The sequence below is a fragment of the Natrix helvetica genome, assembly GCF_964273705.1.
Source record: "Natrix helvetica genome assembly, chromosome: 5".
NCBI lineage: Eukaryota > Metazoa > Chordata > Lepidosauria > Squamata > Natricidae > Natrix > Natrix helvetica.
The window spans coordinates 73,403,914-73,424,331 of NC_138551.1; the positions used below are offsets into that span (position 1 = coordinate 73,403,914).

At 36.9% G+C, this 20,418-nt stretch overlaps 1 protein-coding gene across 7 annotated transcripts in view; it reads left to right on the top strand.

Moving 5' to 3' along the window:
* Positions 1–20,418, top strand: part of INPP5A (inositol polyphosphate-5-phosphatase A) — a 320,002-nt gene that overhangs the window by 162,785 nt on the left and 136,799 nt on the right. For all 7 annotated transcript variants that reach the window (XM_081955467.1, XM_081955466.1, XM_081955465.1 and 4 more), the window contains exon 5: positions 16,763–16,826. In XM_081955467.1, the coding sequence (XP_081811593.1) occupies positions 16,763–16,826 (64 nt within the window). The remainder of the gene's footprint in view (positions 1–16,762; positions 16,827–20,418) is intronic.

Sequence of the window (20,418 nt, forward strand, 5' to 3'; positions counted from 1 at the left end):
AATCACTGGAGCCAGTCCTTATGTAGATTGGTTATTTATCTTGGCTATTTGGTTATGATTCTTCTAGTAATCATATGTGAATTTATGTTTGAGGTGTCTTGAATCTATGGACTGTGTCAGCACTCAGAACTGGGTTTATTGTGTCAATTCCACTTTCTAAAATTTGAAATATACCTGATAGTTCAGCATACAGCAAAGAATCTGTAGTGAGATTACACCTGTTGAAGAAGTAATCATAATTCAGATTTATGTTAAAATACTTCATATTAAGGTTGTTTTTAATGTCATTCATTTATCTAATAATTTAATAATGTGCATCAGATTTGGCTTTGGTTTTTATTTATTAGCAGTGATTAGTCTTCAATCACAGTTAAACAGTATTATGGATAATTCAAGTAGTACTGTTAATGTCTTGGTGCTATGTTAAATACTTAGATTCCCACTACATGAGAGAGGTCAGTTTGCCTATTGATTTAGAGAGTTTAAATTTGCTGAATTCTATAACAGCAATAAAGGTGTTTCCTCTTTTCAAATGCATCCTAGATTGACTGAATTGACTAGCATGCATGAAATATTGGAAGCGTTTCTGAGTAAATGGAATAATAACACAAAGTGTGTTAAATGTTCAGAAAAGATTAAAAAGAAAATATTAATGCACTTTTAATGATGATTCAAATTTACTTCTTGATCTAATCAACATGAGTTATTATTGATTTGTATTTATGCAATGTATAATATAGTTTGATTTTTCATAATTAAAAGTCTGATTGGAAGCACTTTACTAAATTAATTTTTATTAGTGGGATGTTTATCCAAATGATCATTTATAAAATACAACCTTGTTTCAAAATGTACTTTTAATTGCAATCATATTGTTTGTCATTTTCACTAAAATATAAGCAGAGATAAATCAGCACTTTTACAGTAGTTTTTTCTAAGTATCTGAAAATTAAAATTATATCCAATAACTAAATTGCTTTGGCTTTATCTTCAGTATAGATCTTTGATACATTAGGTAAACTGAATCTTTTACAGTTTAATGCTAATGATATATTTACTTACTTCGTTACTGCTTATAGTACTGTATTGTTGATCTAATATCTACTGTTACTTTTTATGCTTTGTTGTGTTCATGTTATTAATGTTTTATCAACTACATTCATTTGCCATATCAGAGTTTCTATAGTTTTAATATCAATAAGTCTTTAATTAGATATTTATCAAATCTTTAGGTAATCCTTATTACCTAATCCATAATCTGTTATTTTATACCTTAAATTCTAATTACCGTAATTTCATATACTCTGCTGATGATGCCAGTGAAGTTTTCTTGACATAAAATATATGAAAGTGGTTCTATGCAGCCTAGATTCTTTGACATGCTATTTTAATATATTTTCTAAATCCTGGAATTTCTTTCATTGGTCTGCAACTGAAACAAAGATGATGGATAGACAGCTGGTGGATATGTTTTTAAATGCTTACATATGTAGCAGTGGTGGGTTCCGGATTCCATTCCAACCGGTACAGTTGGAGCGGCCCTGGCAGCACCCACATGCATGCGCGCAGCACATGTGCACAGTGCACGCCTGCGTTGTAGCTTCAAATGACGCTTCCGCAAGCCTCCACAATGCTCCAGCTGCTCAGCGGAGCATCGCGCAGGCGCTGTATGCGCCATGTGCGTACGCGGAACCTTTAAAACATGGTAAGGAGCTTGGGTGGGCGGGCGGGCACTCCAGAGCACCGTACCGGAGCTGTATCCGTTGCTCCAGGCAGGCTCCAGTACGCCCGTACCGGGGCGTACCGCCTGCAACTCACCACTGATATGTAGATATATTGGTTACATTTAGTAAATTAGTATGTTAGGCAGTAGGATGTTATGTTGGAGGAGGATTAAACATGATTATTCACAATTTTTTTCTGCAAAATACTAACCAGAATTTTCTGATCATTCTTTCTCTCCTCAGTATACAAACTAAGCAGCTGAGTTCTTTTTAAAATATTGCTGTAGTGTTGCTGTAGTGTAGATGTTCTGGAGCCGCATGTGTCTTTTCAGCATAATGAATACTGTAGAGAGAGTTGCAGTGTAGAAACACATCAGTTTCAAACTTGCAAAGTAATTGTGACACAAATGGTGATGCATCAATATTCACAGCTGCCTCAAGACAACTGGGCTAGAGACAGAAAGAGCCTAATGTTCAATAATATGAATGGAAGAGGAAGGACAGAACTCAAATGCAGCCAGCATTTCCAGAACTGTGCAATAAATGACCATCAATTTAATCAGAAAGCTGAACTACAAGTAAATTTGTCTCCAAGGACCATCAGTCATTGAGGCTACATGAATCTATATAGCTTATTTACTTCATATTGATGACTATGCAATTACTATAAAAGTAATGATCTAAATACATCAACTGTCTGCATGCTGTTGGGTACTAGTCCTTACAAACATCAAATGCATAAATAGCCAGTAAATTCTAGTAGTCCAATATGACATTTCCCTATTTAGTTTTTTTTGGATTATAAATACACGAAGAGAATCAAAGCGGCCTATAATATAGTGCAATAGTTAGATTAGGAAATTAAGAATTTAAGTCCTCTACTCAAGAATTTAAATAACTACTTAAACCCAAAGGTTACTTGTTGACCTCAAATCAGTCACTATTTTTCAGGGTAATGTATCTCATGGGTAGAGCTGAGAAATGAATGGAGCAACAATTCAGTAAGTTATTCTGTTCTTAGGAAGAAAGAAGGTTTCAAGATGTAATACCAAGAACATTTTCATAGTAGTTCATTACACTATTAACAATATTAAAATTATTAAAAACCAGTTTAATAGTATGATTCCATCTTGGTGCTGACCAGTGACGTCCAGTCAGGGGAGGCAGGGGAGGCACAGCCTCACCACTGTCATCATGAAAAGAAAAAAAATGTAAAGGGAAAAAGGTGAGAGCGGAGGTCAGACTGAGCTAGTTGTTGCCTGAGCCTGCCTCACCGTGGATGACTGCTTAACTGTTTAAAAAAGCCTCTAAAAAGCGCCCTCTACTATGAGGCAGGAGAACTGCGTGCTGCTCCTATGTCAGGAATTTTTAGGCCTTTAACCCTTAAGTTAAGCAAGGGTTAAAATCCTAAAAATTCCTGACGTAGGGGAGGCACCCAGTTCTCCTGCCTCATAGTAGAGGGCGCTTGTTTGGGCGGGGCTTCTTCCGAGAAGCTTTGTGTATGTGTGTGTTTGTTTGAGAGAGAGTTTGTTTGAGTGAGAGAGGGAAGGGGGTAGGTGAGGCAGGAAAGGCTGGAGGGGCATCGCCTCCAGCTCCAGTCCAGCCTGCGGCGCTTGCAGCCCCCGCCAGCTCCTCCAGGGACTCCCGGCTCTGCGCCGGAGAGCCGCTGTGAGAGAGGCCGTGGAAGAGAGTTTTGCCCTTTGCTGGTGAACGTGGCCTCATTTCACACCCGAACCTTCCCCGTTTCTTCTCCATTCTTTTGCTTTCCACAAAAACAGGGACGCACTTTGGGAAGGCGGGAGCCCGGAGGAGCCCACCGGCGCCCGCACCGCCCTCTCTGGAAGCTGAACTTACGCCCATCCTGGAGGGATCCTACCCCGGGCTGGCTTTCAGAGACATGAAAGGCTCTTTCCTCAGACGGGCATCTTTTCCAATGAAACAGATCGAGACAGGAAGATCATTTTATTATATTTGAACGTTCTGACTAAAACGGATTCTCTCATTCAAAGAGGGAACCCAAAGACCCCAAAAATTTGGGGCTCCTTTGTGGTCATAAGTCAAGGACTACCTGTACATTTTCTATAAGCCATGCATTGAAATGAAATACCAATGAACATTAAGTCTTTTCTTAAGATTTTCATTTCATATTTGAAGTACATTGTGATATAGTTTAGATTATACAATAACTTTTATATATGGAATACAATATGATAGGGTTGGGCTTTGTTTGTTTACTGTTATAATATAGAATCACTGAGAATCTAACACAGTTGAATAGATAGGATCATCATCTTCATGTCTGATCCATAGGTAGAAAATAAAAAATAAAATGTAATATTGAAATGTAGAATTATAATTAAAGTAATCAAGAAAAACAAACTCAATTCAATATACATATTTCAGTTGGGAAAATACAATTAATTAACATATGGATAAAATGAAAACTGCTTTCACATCAAAATAATTAAAAAGAGCTAGATGATGTGTAGAAATTAAGGTTTATCGGTATTGCTTTCCTTATCCTTCCAGATTATTCTTACAATCAGTGCATATTACATCTTGTTATGCTCTAGTTTGATAATATTAATGTTAGCTTGTGATAACATGAAATTCACATATATTACCTACTGTAAGATTTATTTCAAAATTGGTTTTGCTGTGTGAGCAGTGCCTACTGAAATTCATACTTCGTAGTGATTGGAGTAAAAAAGGGGCTTTTTTTTTCTTTGACTGCTCAACTACTGCTCAATTTTGGATTTTCCCTCCTGAGATGTTACAAATAGGCTCTTCAAGACACAAATCTAAAGTCAGTTACAGTGGTGCTTAAAAGTTTGTGAACCTCTTTGAATTTTCAATGTTTCTGTATAAATATGATCTAAAACATGACTTAATGAGTAAATATACACAAATAAAAGTATTATCTATTATTCTTGTTCATTGATTTCTTGAAAAAAATAATTCAGAGGTAGATATTTGTGTGTGGCAAATGTATGTACATTTTAGTTTCGGTAATTAGTGTGCCCCTCTGCTGTCACACACACACACACACACACAACTCTCCCCCCACCCAGGAACTGCATTCATTACTAAAAAATGAGATGCACCCTGCCTCCCCAATACACATAAACCGAACTGCTCAAAGTACTCTTACCGCAAGTTGAACTGGCCTTGAGTGAATTCAGTCAGGGGAAGCATCAGTCAAGAGGAACCTATCATGTTGATCTAGCAGAAAGGGCTAAATATAGGTTCTCCTCCTCTTATAAGCACAACTGGGACCAGAATTTGTGTTGCTAAGCACAAATCCACTGGATTTTATAACCTTTTTGTCTTGGCTGTTATGCAAATCCCTGCAATTGTTAAGTGAATCATGCACCTGTTTCGCAAATCTGGCTTCCCCCATTGACTTTGCTTTTTAGAAGCTGGCTTGGAAGGTTGCAGATGGTTATCATATGACCCCTGGGTGTCTAAACTTCATAAATGCATGCTGGTTGCCGAGCTCCCATATTTTGATCACATAATCATGGGAATCATAGGTTGTAAGTGCAAAGACTGGTCATAAGTCGCTTTCAGTGTCGTCATAACTTTGAACAGTTGCTAAACTAATGGTTGTAAGTTGGGGACTACCTGTAATGAGAAGGTCCTCCAGATGTGTTTACCTAAAATACTCCACCTCGTGTTGTAATTTACATGTATCTGCCTTTTCCTTTGTATGATTTTTGAAAAGTAGACCAAAGATATATAAGGTGTGGTTCTGTTTTTGATCAACAAGGTGCCAATGCCTTGCTGGGAGCCCAGTGTATACTGCTATTAAAATTATGTTGTATTTTCAAAGTGGTTTGGTAGCTTTAGTTAATTAAATTTAGTTAATTAAATGTTTCTGATAATTGTTGAATGAATCCTGATCTTCAGCTTGGAGGAATTTCAGCTTAGAAAGGTCCTCAGAAATCGCTTTTATTTGATCCGTAATACACTTCCACATAACTAGCATTAGATTCAAGGATTGGGAAGAAAAATAAATTTTGTATGTCCATTTTAATTACTGTATCACTCAAAGAGAGCGTTTTGAAAATTTGCAAAATCTTTAGGGCTTATGTCCTTGAAATAATTCGTTTTTGGGTACAAATCTTTGTGCTCTCTTAAAAGGCTGTCTTGTTACACTCTTGTTTATCTTTCCTATGGTGATTTAAAAACTTTAACAAGTTTATTAATTCTGAAGAATTTATTGTAGTCAAACACAAAATATAATTAAGTTGCTATTGTCAAAGCATTTTGCCTCACTGCCGGAATGAATTGTCCTCTACTTTGGCAGACACAGAAACATTCATTTTGTTTCCTAATTAGAAGAATTGCAACCCAAAGCTATGACAGAGTTCAGCTCCTCCATGTACAGCATGCCAGGTTCCATAGTGCAAGCTTTATAAAATTCTCCTTAATTCAGGACAGAATATCATTAACTTTGTAAGTGGATGAATACAATGGACAAGCAATTTAATTAACTTCTAACATTGAACATTGGATCGGAGACAAAATGAAATAATGCACATATTTCTCATGCAGGCAGTCAACCTTGAAACAAGCTTGATCGTACTGGGTCAGGCAAGGGAATAGCTCTGTCCAATTATTTTGTGTTTAGTCTTGGAGTATGAAATTTGAAATTTGTTACTTTGTAAATCAATCATCCCTTATTCCAAGGCAGTTTACCAAATATCTAGAAATACAGAACAAGATCCAATGACTCTGACATGCTAAATACCCATCTTTGCCACATGCTACCCTTCGGATTGACAGCTGATCAGAATGATACTAAACTAAATGGGCAATAATGCTTTCCAACAGATTGAATTTGCTCTCACTGAGTCTATTATGGAAGAAGAGATCTATGAAATATTAAATTGATCCAAGGCTGAGCTGCAGTTTAATTAGTGTTTAAAGACAAGGCAGCAAAGGTGGTGTGGTTTAGCTTCAGGCACAGTTTTTAATGGAAGAATATTAAAGGTTATAGTATTTCATACTTCGTAAAAGTCTGTTCTGTAGCAAATGGCAGAACAGACTTTCATCTCCTCACCACAGATACCTTCTGAAACAGTATGAAATTAAATTATGTATTAGGAATAGATAAAAATGTTTTTAAATTCAGAAATTAACCAGAAACCATCCATTTTGTTATGTTTGTTATGACATCCATTTTTATTATATCATGGACCAAAATCAAAGGATCAGGTTTTTTTTAAAAAAAAATTAAAAATATTTGAGATATCTATCTTAATTGTTTAATTTTTTTATGAAATATAATTAGAAAGCGAAGCAACATTTCAAATTCTTTAGTGGGAAAGTCATAGAACTGCTTAAGCTTTTTAAAAATGTGTTTTAAAAAAATCTAGATTTATTTTAAGCATCAGCAGGATCATATACAGAATAGACCTTTAGCTATTAACATTATCTACTTCAAACAATATGAATGTAGGAACCAATTGAAAATCAATTATTTTTTTAAAAAAACTGGCAAAATATGTTCTGTGTGAACAAATAAACAGCAAGATTTTAATTCTATAGAAACTCATTTATTTAAGAGGAAGCCTCATTGAATTTATTCAGACTTGCTTCTGCATAAAATGTATAAGATTATGCTGTATATAGTATAAATGTTAAGCCATAACTGCTTGACAGTATGCCAGTCTCTTAACATTTCATACTTTTAAAGGTAATAAGGCTTTCAATTCTATTTTACAAAGAGGTGCTGGGTGAGATAACTCTTCTCTATAAACTCTATCATTTCAATCAGTGAGAAATCCTGCTGTGTGTATATTGTGGGAACAGAATCAAAGTGCATGGCCAATTTATGATTTGATTTGTATTTCTATATTAATGGCTGAAATCATTAGCACCATATTTTGATATTAGATGTGCTCAGAAGAATAAATAAGAATGCACTACAGTCAGAGGTGGGTTGCTCCCAGTTCGGCCCGGATTGGGTGAACCAGTAGTGGCGGCGGCAGGAGCCTCTGCCTATCCGCCCGGACACTTCTGTGCGCACACCCTCCTCTGATTACAGTGTTGATAATAACTTTTTGGATTACTTGTCAGACAAAAAATAACACATATGCAATTGTATAAAAATGCAGTTGACAAGGATGGCACAAATCATCGGACATGAATAATTCTGTTCCCAATTTTAGGGTACACATTTCTAAAAACGTGCATTTTGTGGAATAGAAGGAGACCAGTGAGAAAACAGCTAACAGATTGCCTTATTGCAGTTACTAGGTTCAGGAGCTTAAGAAATGCTTTGTGTGGAGAGTGGAATTTATATTGATCTCTTAGAATTTGCAGTCTTTGGATACTTAGAAAACAGCATCTTCAGAAAATGTGTAATGAATTCTGTATTTCCAAAAGATAACAGTAAAATTAAATGGACTTTTGTCCCCTATCCTGGCTCTCATTTTTGCCTTAATATCTGTATCACAGAATTTAGCTTTTACATTGCACAGAATTTATACGTTGAAAATAATTTAGTTCAATGCCAGGCCTTGGGATCACACTAATGATTTTACAATTATTAGCCACCCAGAGTTACCCTAAGATGGGTAGTGAATAAATTTCACAAATAATAAATACATAAAATATGTTATTAAAGAGTTAATAATACAAATGAGTATATTCTTTTTTTAAACTTCCCAGATGTCTGCATATTAGATAGACAAGGCCTGGGGTGAAAACAAAACGCAATAGCATTTTAATACTATGTACTTTGGCTGATAAGGCTAGTACAAAGAATAATACATTAATGGACAACTAATTTGTCTACAGATAAAAATGGTATATATATATATATATATATATATATATATATATATATATATATATATATATATATATATATATATATATATATATATATATATATATATATATATATATATATATATATATATATATATATATATATATATATATATATATATATATATATATATATATATATATATACCATTATATTAATATATATATTAATGAGTTGATTTGTATACCCAGCTCCATTTAGAATAGACATTCACTACTATCCAGGGAACCAAAGACACTTTAATTAATAACATAAGATTATTAAAAACCATAATTGTTTCTTTAACTTTATTTTGAATCTTTTTTTTTATCTTGATCTTTAGTACTTGGACTTGCTTCAATATCATATTGATCAGTTGATAGGAGATGGTCTGATTTAGTCTATATTTCAAAAATAAGTACCATTTATGTAAGATCATTGGACCAGAACTGGTTGAATTGAAATATGTCTTCATATAGCTCCAGATATAAGTGAAAACTAAATTTGTTCTGTTTACATCTGCATTAGGCCATTAAGAATACAAAGACCCAGTCTGTTTTTTTTAAAATAGGTTATTTCCAATAACAACTATTCATTATATTTCAGTACAAAAGAGCCCAATGAACTATTTAAAAAAATTAAACAACAAAAGAGTGCTTTTATATAAAAATGTCATGCTGTCTAGAATGATAGCAACTCCTTATTTGCTGTTGCTCTTTGAACTGAAATATGGCAGCTAATTCACTATATTTTTCTAATAGAAAAATAAGTGCTCTCGACAGTCTGGTTTATAAATATTTAAAAAAGAATTTTTTAAAATTGTCTTTGGCCAAACAGGCAGGTAATCAATAAAATCAGACGTGACAAACATACTGGTGACATGCACTATAGTCAAAAGGACTAGCAAGAGATAAGGACTTCCTGTCAGCAGAGAGTTCTTCTAATTAATATTCAGTTGCTGTCATTTGGAGTGATAAATGTATTGCTTGAGTTATATTGATGCAGTGGATTTATCATTGAAAAAGTTAGGTTGAACTTTGACTTTAAATATTCATTAGAGCTAATTATGGATTTTATGACTTCATGAATTGCATTTTCCAAGTTGTCATTGGCCATTTATTTTACATGTATTTAAAACATTTTCATAATTACAGCATTAGCTCTAATACATTCAGTGAGTAGCGGGGTGAATGTTTAGTCTATGTGATAATTATTTAAATGTTTGATTTTAAATACTTCCTTGTAGTTAAATTTGCATAGTATATAATTAACAATTAGATTATATATATATATATATATATATATATATATATATATATATATATATATAGAGAGAGAGAGAGAGAGAGAGAGAGAGAGAGAGAGAGAGATTTTTTATTTAGTCAATATCAAAATTATTAATCAGGATTTGTATACATTTTTCATTTCTCATATTATTTGATTGAATAAGACTATTGACAGAAAGTGGATTTTGAGTTGAATAGAACAATAAATTGAATGATACAGTATCGTCAGTGGTGGGTTTCAAATAATTCCACCACCGGTTCGCCAAAAATGTGAATGTGTGGGTGTGTGCGCACACAGCTTCTGCGCATGCACACAGCTTATGCACTTGCATGCAGCTTCCACGCATGTGCGGCTTCTGCCACACAGCAAGGCTTGACCAAGCAGCCTTTTGGGGCCTGCTCCTTCCATCTCTGCTCTCCAAGGCAGTGGCTGCTTCTCTCCGTACTGCTGGGAGAGCGTCTTGTACTATTTAGTCCCAACTGGAAAGCACTGCAGCACGGAGAAGAAGAAGCCATGTTGAATGCTATTTCTCTCAGCCACAGCACTTTCCAGATGGGACTTAGAGGAAAGCTCACAGCTGCTAAATTATACAAGATGCTCTCCCAGCAAGAGCAGCAACGGAGAAAAGCAGCTGCCGAAATGGAGAACACATGGAGTATCTCTGCTAGTGACTGAGGCTCGGCAAGGGACAGAAGAAGTGGCAGCAAGTTTTTTGCTGCAGCACTTTCCAGATGGGACTTCTTACAGATAAGAAGAACCATCTGGTCCATTTCCAAAACGCTTCAGACCTCTTCTGCCCCCCCCCCCGCCCCTTCGGCTAGCATGGCAGGCCACAAGCCAAATAAATTGCTTCGGCCAGGCGGTGCATAGTTTGAGGCCAGAGGTGGGTGGCGGCATGTGGGCAGAGGCACGGGGCGTTCCCCGGCCAAGGTCCCTGGAGGCTCTGGGGCAAGGCTGGAGTGGGGGAATGGTGCATTCCCTGACCCAGCCGAGGCTAATGATGAGTGGATGGAGGCTCCGGGACAAGGCCTGGGGCCCGATCCGAGGCAAAGGGCAAGCAGGTGGCATTAAACCTCTGTTGAGCAGAGCAGGCGAGGTGTGGAAATTAGCTGGGCTGTGGGGCCAGCCGGTGGTGCAATTTGAAGGTTCTCCGAACTGTGCAGAATCATTACTACCAGTTCGGTAGAACTGGTCCGAACCAGCTGAATACCACCTTTAACGGATAGGGCAAGGCAGCCAAATTTAACAACCAGTTCACCTGAATCAGTACAAACCGGCTGAATCCCACCACTGAGACTGACCCAAGAAAGAAGAGGAAACAAAGTAACTCAGAAGATGAGAAAAAATACTTTTTTAAGTGCATAAAGAAACCACAACATTCAGCTCAGTGATGACTGGATTAGAGGCTTAGGTTACATTTTTACAGAAACATTTGCTGCCCCGAAGCATTTTCAAATATTGTTCTTTTCATGCAATGTTAATATATATATATATTGGCTAGCCATTCAAATTGATTACATTCCATAGCTCCTCCATTGTTGTATGTTTCTTCATATCACCTGAGTTTTATTATCTCTTCACATGTTAGCAAATATCTATAGTATTGAATATTGAGCTTAGTATAGCATGTTGATTAAGCTATAACACACTTTGCAATCTCTACCTGTCAATTTGGTGTTTTCCTGTTGTATCAGGAAAAAAAATAGCAAACACAATCTGTTGAGGAGACCAATCCATATTTCCTTTATGTATAAAAGCCTTTTAAAGAGCAATACTGGTAGAATTTTAAGTCTCTGTCTATGGGGTCATCATTACTAATAAAGTTGAAAGGTCAAACATGAGAGAAGCCACTGAAAGAAATGAATTTGGCAAAAGGTGATTCAGAAGGGAGTGACGATACATATTGTCCCTTTATACATTTAATTTATACTTCAAATGGAAGAATTTTATATTGGAAAATATAACAGCTCCAGTCAAAAGTGGAAGTCATAGCACTACCAAAGTAGTAAGATTACCAAATTAGTAGAGTTCAATATGAACTCTACTAACTTTTACTCAATATGTAAAAATGAGAAGTGAAAAAATGGGATTAATGGTAAAGAAAAGCTAATTTCAAACAATAAGGCTTAATAAACTTTGATGTCATGTTTCATGACAAAAAAATTAAATGGTAAATGGGTCTTTTCTTGGGCAAAAGCAGTTAAAGAGAGTGTGTGCTGGATAAATAAAAATAAACTTAATCCCAGGGAATACTTAATATGAAATTTAGACAAGATTGTGAAGAAAAGGGGCATTTCTCTGCCAACGAAGATTAAAATTAGCGATATGCAAAAACATTCCATGAACAAATCTGTATGGAACATCTGCCTTTGAATGGTCTATGATTAAAGCAAAACATTCATGTGGTCATGGTACAGACAAAAAAGAGAGTGAGAAGATACAGTTTGAAGGGGGGATAAGAATAGGGAAAAGCCAAGGACATCAACAATGATCTCTGAGGGAGGGAAGGGCAGTGCAAAAATCAAGAATGAGTGAGCCAGTGGGATATGCCACCTTGAGATCTGGTTTAGCTTGTTCATAGATTAACAGATAATGCTATAGCTGCAGGCTGTAAATTAAAGAAAGTATCATTTGCCTGTGACTCCTATCTGTGAGCAGATCTTGTTTTACAGCCCAGTACTTTAGATTGTTGCAATCTGCAGTATCCACTCCAAGCATGGTAAAGCAGGATCTCTTTGCATTCTAAGGAGTTAGGAATTGAAACCAAAAATGGGAGCCCAGGAAAACAAAAATAGATGGGAGCCTCTGGGGACATTCTTAAAGTTTGTGACCTTGCTTGATTAGAGAAATTGGTATCCTTTTTTTTCCTTAAGGAAACTTGCTGATCTTCATTGCTTAGCCCTGTTTAGCTAAGGGCTATTTCAGGGATTGGCAGTCTCCCAAATTCAGGATCAAACAATTTGTTCTCTGAATCGGCAGTTCTCTGTGCTGGATCTAAGTCATTCTTAGGTGGCTGACAGCTGCTGACTCTGAAACCCCAAGTGAGAGTCTGCCTAGTTCTCCTCTTTAGCCTCAAAATCAGAGAGTCCATATTTGAAGGAACTATTCCTTGCTACTGAGTCAATCACAGTAACATAGGCCACTATTTCAGCTGTAGTTGCAGCTAGCGGTTGGAGGGGGAAGGAAATGGTTTGAAAAGATCAGACAGCCACTGAGCCAATGGGATATGCCATTCTAGGATATCAATGGGGCTGCAGGGAAAGAAGGAAAAGCCCTTGAAACATTGAGGGAACTGTTACGATGTGCTCTAGTGGAATATCCTGAGAAGAAAGAGTAAGGAAGGATTTGTTGCACATCAGCTGTGCCTGACTAGTTGTGTCAAATAAATCCAAATGTATTTGGATTTTGGAATGTAACTTCATCTAAAACAACCAAACAACAACCAAAACATCCTAGGTATTATTTCTGATGAATGATAATCAACCCAAAATGGTTTAGGAAAATATCTAGAATATAATCTATTCTTCCTTAAATGTTTTGTGTCCTTCTGTATATATCACATTTGTCCTTGTAGTTGCCTGCTTTGTTTTAATGGGAATAACTATCCAGTCACAGAGAACTTTAAATTCTAAAATCCTCTGGTGCTCAATTAACCTAACCTTAGGAAATTGTTTCAAAGCCTCAATTTGAAAATGAATTCCCTGGGCATCAACAGCCTATAAAAAGTAGTTGAGAACCGCAACTCTTTCTACCTTACCTTAGCGTTTCTGATATATCATACTCCCTTGCAATAGGTGTCTATTTTGACCAAAAGGATCTTGGCTTTTATTTCTACTATGATGTAATTAATTACCATGATTTTTTGTGTTGGACTGTGAGAGGTTCTGAATGGTACAAATTAAAAGGAAGAAAATAGATGCCTCAAGTAACAATTTTGGAGATGGTTGCCACAAGTATCAAAGATCATTAGAAGAATCACTTCTGGTCAAAAATAAGCTGATAGTTTCTTGGTATAATGGATAATATCAGCAAGTAGAATCTTATATACTTTAAGTATGTGATGTAAAGAGATAATTATGTTTGACTAGGCCAGGGGGGTCAAACTCATGGCATCATCACGTGACATATCGGGACGTTTTCCCCCTTCGTTAAACCAGCAGGAATGGGACCAGCACGTGACGCAACCAGCCCGCAGGCCGTGAGTTTGACACCTCTGGACTAGTTCAAGGAAAATGCAAGAAGCAGAAGACAGTGGTGGATGCATTGGACCAAATGAGCTAATAGAATATCCTTGGAAGGCCATTTAATAGTTACAAAATCAAAATTTTATGCATTTATCTTAAAGTTCATCTAACCTTGACTCAATATCACTTCAGCGATTGTATGGGGACAGCTGTTACAGTGTGGCAACACAAGCATGACAATTGGGGATATTAACACCACTCCTAGTGATTCTTCAATAAAATTCAGATAGTTTTCATTAAAAGATTCTCTATTTTAAAAAGATGGTAATCTGGCATCTTTCATGCTCAATACCTACACTTCACAATTTATTTGCTACTTTGCAATATTTTTATGTTTACCTGGGTTATTTTTATATAATCAGGCATTTTAATCTACATTAATTGTTCAGTCTAACAGTTCTTTTTCCTGGTTAAAAAATAAGAATTGTTCACAAACAGGCAAAAATAGTTTAGCTACCTCAGTCTATTTTTGTTTTTAAAAAAACTCAGTATTTTGTTAAGTAGAAGCAGATTAGACTTTCCCATGCATTGGGAAAAGCAACTTGCTTCAGGGGGCATCAAATGAGAAGAAAATATGGGTGTTATATATTTATATTTATATAAATATATGGGTGCACTTTAGGTAATAAAGTGATTTTAGTCTATATTTCATAAAAGATCTGCATAGAAGTCTCCAGCTAGACACTCGGCTCTACCCTTATGCATTTGGCAATGAATTCCCGAATGCAGAAGCAGTTTGAAAAACAGACCTTTTGTATTATTGATTCTGCTCTGTGTATTTTTTAAATGGCTGCTTTCAGTTTCAAGAAAAATTCTTGGGTGATGTTGCACGCAAAGAAAGGCGACTTTTGTGCTTTTCAGTAGATTAAAAATGTCTTCAGTTGACACAGTAGTGGAATGCTAGAAACAACATAGGACCTATTTATGATTTATAAATTACTCTGGGGTGAGGAGTGGTGTAAAATCTGTGTCTGTAAATATGTTAGGCACACATCGCAACTTTTTTCACAGGGTATAGGTGATAACAGAGAAAGAGATTATACTTTTAATGAAAGGAATGGTTTATTTTCTGACTCTCCAACTAAAAAAATAACAGCTCAATAATGAGAAGACAAGGGGACCCTTCTGGCAAAGCCAAGTTTTGGCTGACTGGTTGCTGCATTATGTATGAGAAATTGCATATCTCAGGATGGAACATTTGCTGATTTGTCAAAAACACAAACATGAGCGCCTGCTCATCTTCTTGACATATAAGTTCATCCAACAGAAAACACTGTCACACATTTTTAATTGATGAGTACACGTTCTTATTAATCAGATAGCTTGCTTTGGTTACTATTATTGTTTTATTGTGTTATATTGTTATTAAGCATTTATTCACCCAGGAGAAAAGTAAAAAGAATTAGCAATCATTCCTAAAAACAGAACTCCCAAGAACAGCTATTTTCTGGAAGGAAAGATAAGGGAGATTTTTTAAAAGAAATAAATAAGGTAAAAAGGCTGAAATCTAATATAATTTTAATTTGCAATTAATAAAAAGTAAGAGCTAACTTCTGATAATATTCCAAAGATACACTGGCATGTATCATTTTAAGAATCATAATAATTCTGTAAATAGCAATATTCTGGAAGGACATATTCTTGCAGACATAAATGTATTTAACCCTACCTCACATTGACACATCTGCATTAAAAAAAATCATGTATTCATGCTTTTGTATTCTGCAACTATACAATTTGCTAAGACTTAGCATTTAAGATGCCACAAACCTTAAACAGATACATGTTTATATTAAGAAATAGATTTTGAAATATAATACGTACTAGACACTAATTGCTATAAAAATTTATTATTTATACATACCACGTGCATACACAATTTTATTTGAAACTTTGATTACAATAATAAAACTTAACAAAATTAAAAGAAAGAAAAAAGAATGAAAAGGAAGAATAAAAACTGCAGGGAGAAAGAAAATAAAAAGGAGAACATAATAAGAGAAATATATATAGAGAGAAAAGTCTCTTCAAATTCCCATTACTACATGTAAAGGTAGACCTTGACTTATGAACAACCAGTTGAAGTTAAGGCAGGCCTATTCCAAATTTATCTGGACCCTTAACCCATTTATAACTTTCTTAGATCAAAATCATATTTAGCTTTTTGTTTATTTCAAATTCTATAAGGTTATACAATAATTAATTTTTCTTTTCTTTAGAGTTGGAGATAAACTTACCTTATAAAGGCTTTTCAGGTTTGTTAAAAGGTTAATAAGCAATTTCTGAAAGTGATTAGAAACAGAGATTTTTTTAATTCAGCATCTTTTAAAAGTCTTCCCTGCGATTGCTAATCCCATCAACGCCTTGTGCTCAAACTCAAAGAAAATTAATGTCCTTGAACCTTGCAAGGAGCAATCATCCAGAGCACATAAGGGTAGTCTCCTGACCTCTCCTTACTCTATATGGAGAGGTTCCAAACAAGTGGTATACCCACCAGATGCTTGGTCTTTGCCACAGTCATCAGCTCTGCTTTCTCACAACAACCCATCTTCACTTTACCATACCTCCCCTGAAAGCCCCTTCAATTTACTATACCACAAGAATGTGTTGATTTATTCTAATTTTTTATTCGTGTGTGGATTTTATTTATTTGTGTGCATTGCTGACTTTGTTTTTGTTTTCCACAGGCACTGGGCAGCTTTTACTTTCTACATGAATCCTTGAAAAATATTTACCAATTTGACTTTAAAGGTATGGAACACCAACAGTGCTTTAATCCTATACATACTCAACAGGGAAGCGATTTCCATTGACTTGAGTGATGCTTTTGACTAAAAATATTTGGAGAGTTATATTATTCATTTTTCACGTTAGAAGAAACATCCTTAGAGTTTTAAGAGCTTTTATGCATTGAAAACAGCAAATGTGAGTTTGTGTGATGAAATGTGCCTCTGCAGGAACTAAGGGAGAGAGTTTTGGCAACACTGAGCTGGATTAAGAGTCTGTGCAGAGCGTAGCTGGAAGGAGAAGGGAGGGAAGAGGTTCAGGGTAGCCAGATCGTAGAATCTCTCAGGATTTATCTCGTAAACTAGAAAGTTATAGATTTATTTTACCAAGATTCTGTCCACTAAAGGTAAGCAAATCAAGCATTGGACTTAATTGGGTTTTACTATGTAAAACCGGTTGGCTTTGGCACAACAGTCGGCCACTTGTGTACACTTGACAGCTTTAGCCAATCTTAGTCTGCTCAGGATATTTGGAGTGTTCAGATCATTTCATAGGCCAATCTGATACAGAATTGTAAGTATTGGATTTATGTTAGTCATCAGCCATGAAAGTTTATTGGCTGATTTATGTTCTTTTAGGGGCTGTATTGCCCTTAGACAGATTTCTTTTTATTACTGCTGCTTAATGTGCACTGACTTACTTTAGGCACCAGAAAAAGGATTTTAAGTGCCAATGACAATATTATTAAAGGACAATTAATTGTACATTTGATCTAGAGCCTTGGTGGCTCACTGCTTCGAATACAATATTGCAGGCTAACTCTGGCCACAATCTGAAGTTCAATCCTGACGGGATGAAAGTTGACTCAGCCTTCCATCCTTCTGAGGTCGATAAAATGAGGACCCAGATTGTTGGGGTCAATATGCTAACTCTGCAATCTGCTTAGAGAGAGCTGTAAAGCACTGTGAAGATGTATATAAGTCTTAAGTCAGAGGTCTGCAACCTTAAATACTCAAAAGCCATTTGGACCCGTTTCCCACAAAAAACACCAGGAGCCACAAAACCTGATTGGGCGTGGCCAAGTCAACGTCCCTCAGTGACATGAGCCCTCCCCCAGCCACACCTACCCGATGTTTTCTGTGGGAAATGGGTCTCCCTCCCTCTCTCTTTCTCTCGTCCTTTCCCTCTCATTTCTGTTTTTCTCTCTTCCTCGCCCTCTCTCTCTTCTTTCTTTCTTTTTCTTCCTTTCTCCCCCTTCTTTCTCTCATTTGTTTACCTCTTTTCCCTTTGTCTCATTCTCTCCCTCCAGCTCTCTGTCATCTCCCTCTCTCTCCCCCCCCTCTCTCAATTGTTCCTCTCTCTTTTTTCTCTTTCATTCTCTCCCTTGATCATTTTCTCATTTCTCTCTCTCTCTTTTTCTCCCCTTTTCTCTCCCCCATCTCTTTCTCTCTCATGTGCGTGCATGCAAAAGCGGGATACCCTCCTGGGTCGGGATCGCAGCGGCGATGACTCCTCCCTCTGCCGCCACTGTGTGCTCAGTTGAGCCACGCTGCATAGGAGAGCCAGAGCTCTTCCCTCCCTGCATCCTATAGTGCCAGCTGCTCCTCCCTCTTCCCCTCCTTTCTGAGCTGGTATGAAGGGGAACAAGGCTGGTGCTGACCTGCCCGCAAGGACTCGGAATTGCAAAAAGTATCCCGTTGCGGGCAATGTGGAGAAAATGCTATGAGTGCTTCAGCCACGCAGCTCTGCGGAGAGGCTCATGCCTTCTTGGGGCAGAGAGCAGGTTGCGTGACCAGATCGGCAGGAAACCGCAAGAGAGGGGTCAAAAGAGCCACAGCTCTGGAGCAGGGGGTTGGCGACACCCTGTCTAAGTGCTTTTGCTATTGTAAACCGCCCAGAGAATGCTGTAAAGGCCTTTGTGGCAGTGTATATAAGTCTAGGTGCTACTGCTATCTAATATAGAATAAAGAATACCAGCAGAAACATTTGCACTTAGTCAAATTATTTTTTCATTCTAATTTATTATGTAGTCTTTCTGAAAGCATCCAAGTAGTATTCATAGTTTCTCTTTCTTCAATGGTGGTGCAGTGGCTCAGGAGTTAAGACACTGGCCTTGTTGGCTGGAAAGCCGGCAGGCCAGATTCGAAATCTGACCACCACTCAACAGGGTGAGTTCCCAACCTCGCCCCAGTTCCTGTCAACCTAGCATTTTGAAAGCGTACAAATGCAAGTAGAGACATATGTACCTCTTTGGTGGGAAAGTAACAGGGTTCCATAATGTCATTTTAGATACATGACCAAATAAATGTCTTCAGATAATACTGGGTAAATATCATTGAAATAGAGATGAACACTGTCCCCTATAGTCTGCAATGATTAGCGGAGTAAAATCTGCAGGGACTCCTTTACTTTTTTGTAAAGTAATTGTATTCCTATGAAGTTGATAGAAAATTAACCAAAGAAGATCATGCTTTGAGGGAAGAACGATTACTTACTCGACATGCAGAAACAGTGTTATATTGTTGGCAATGTGTTTCAAGGCTGAATGACATCTCTTTGGTACTTGCCCCAGTCTAGGTCTGAATATGTCAACATGCCAGCTCTTGAAATCAAAGAGATAAATGTTAACAAAACTTCATTTTATTTTTCCTTTACATGTACACAGTATAATCACTTCTTTGGTATATTAGTATAAGCTTAAATAATGCTTTTTTCTAATATTTGGAACAAATTTGTTTTAAAAACTATTTGGGGTTTGATAAATAACTGCTCTAATTTCAGTATTAAAATTTATTTATTTATTTATTTTATTAAACTTCTAGACCGCCCCCTCTCCCCAAAGGGACTTGGGGCGGTGTACAGGTACAAATTTAAAAAACCATACACTCGTTAATATACATACTAAAATTGAATTAAATATCCCCTGTACAAATTTATAAGAATTAAAAACTTAAACTTTAAAACCAAACCATAAAATTTAACAATACAAACTGAGGTGGGAAAGCTGGAATTAGGCCAGGCCGGCTAGATGAAACAGGTGGGTTTTGAGTTTCTGGCGGAAGGAGCGGAGGTCCGTAGTCGTTCTAATGTTAGGGGGAAGGTCATTCCAGAGGGTCGGGCCCATCACAGAGAAGGCCCTTCCCCTGGGCGTCGCCCGCTGGCACAGCCTAGTGGACAGCACCCGGAGGAGTCCCTGTCTGTGTGAGCGAATCGGCCGGAGGGATGTATGGGGCAGGATACGATCCCGCAAATAGCTAGGTCCTGTGCCATGGAGCGCTTTGAAGATGATAATCAACACCTTGAAACGCACCCGAAATGCCACAGGTAGCCAGTGTAGCTTGCGCAGGAGAGGTGTTACGTGGGAGTATCTAAGGACTCCCGAAACTACCCGCGCGGCCGCATTCTGAACCAACTGCAGCCTTCGGGTGCATCTCAAGGGGAGCCCCATGTAGAGAGCGTTGCAGTAGTCTAGCCGGGATGTCACAAGCGCATGAGTGACTGTGCGAAGGGCACTCCGGTTCAATAGGGGATCCTACATTTCTTTTAGCTTGTTGTGACAAATCACATTGTATCACATTACATCATTGAAATTGTAGGTGAAATAATTGTCTCAATT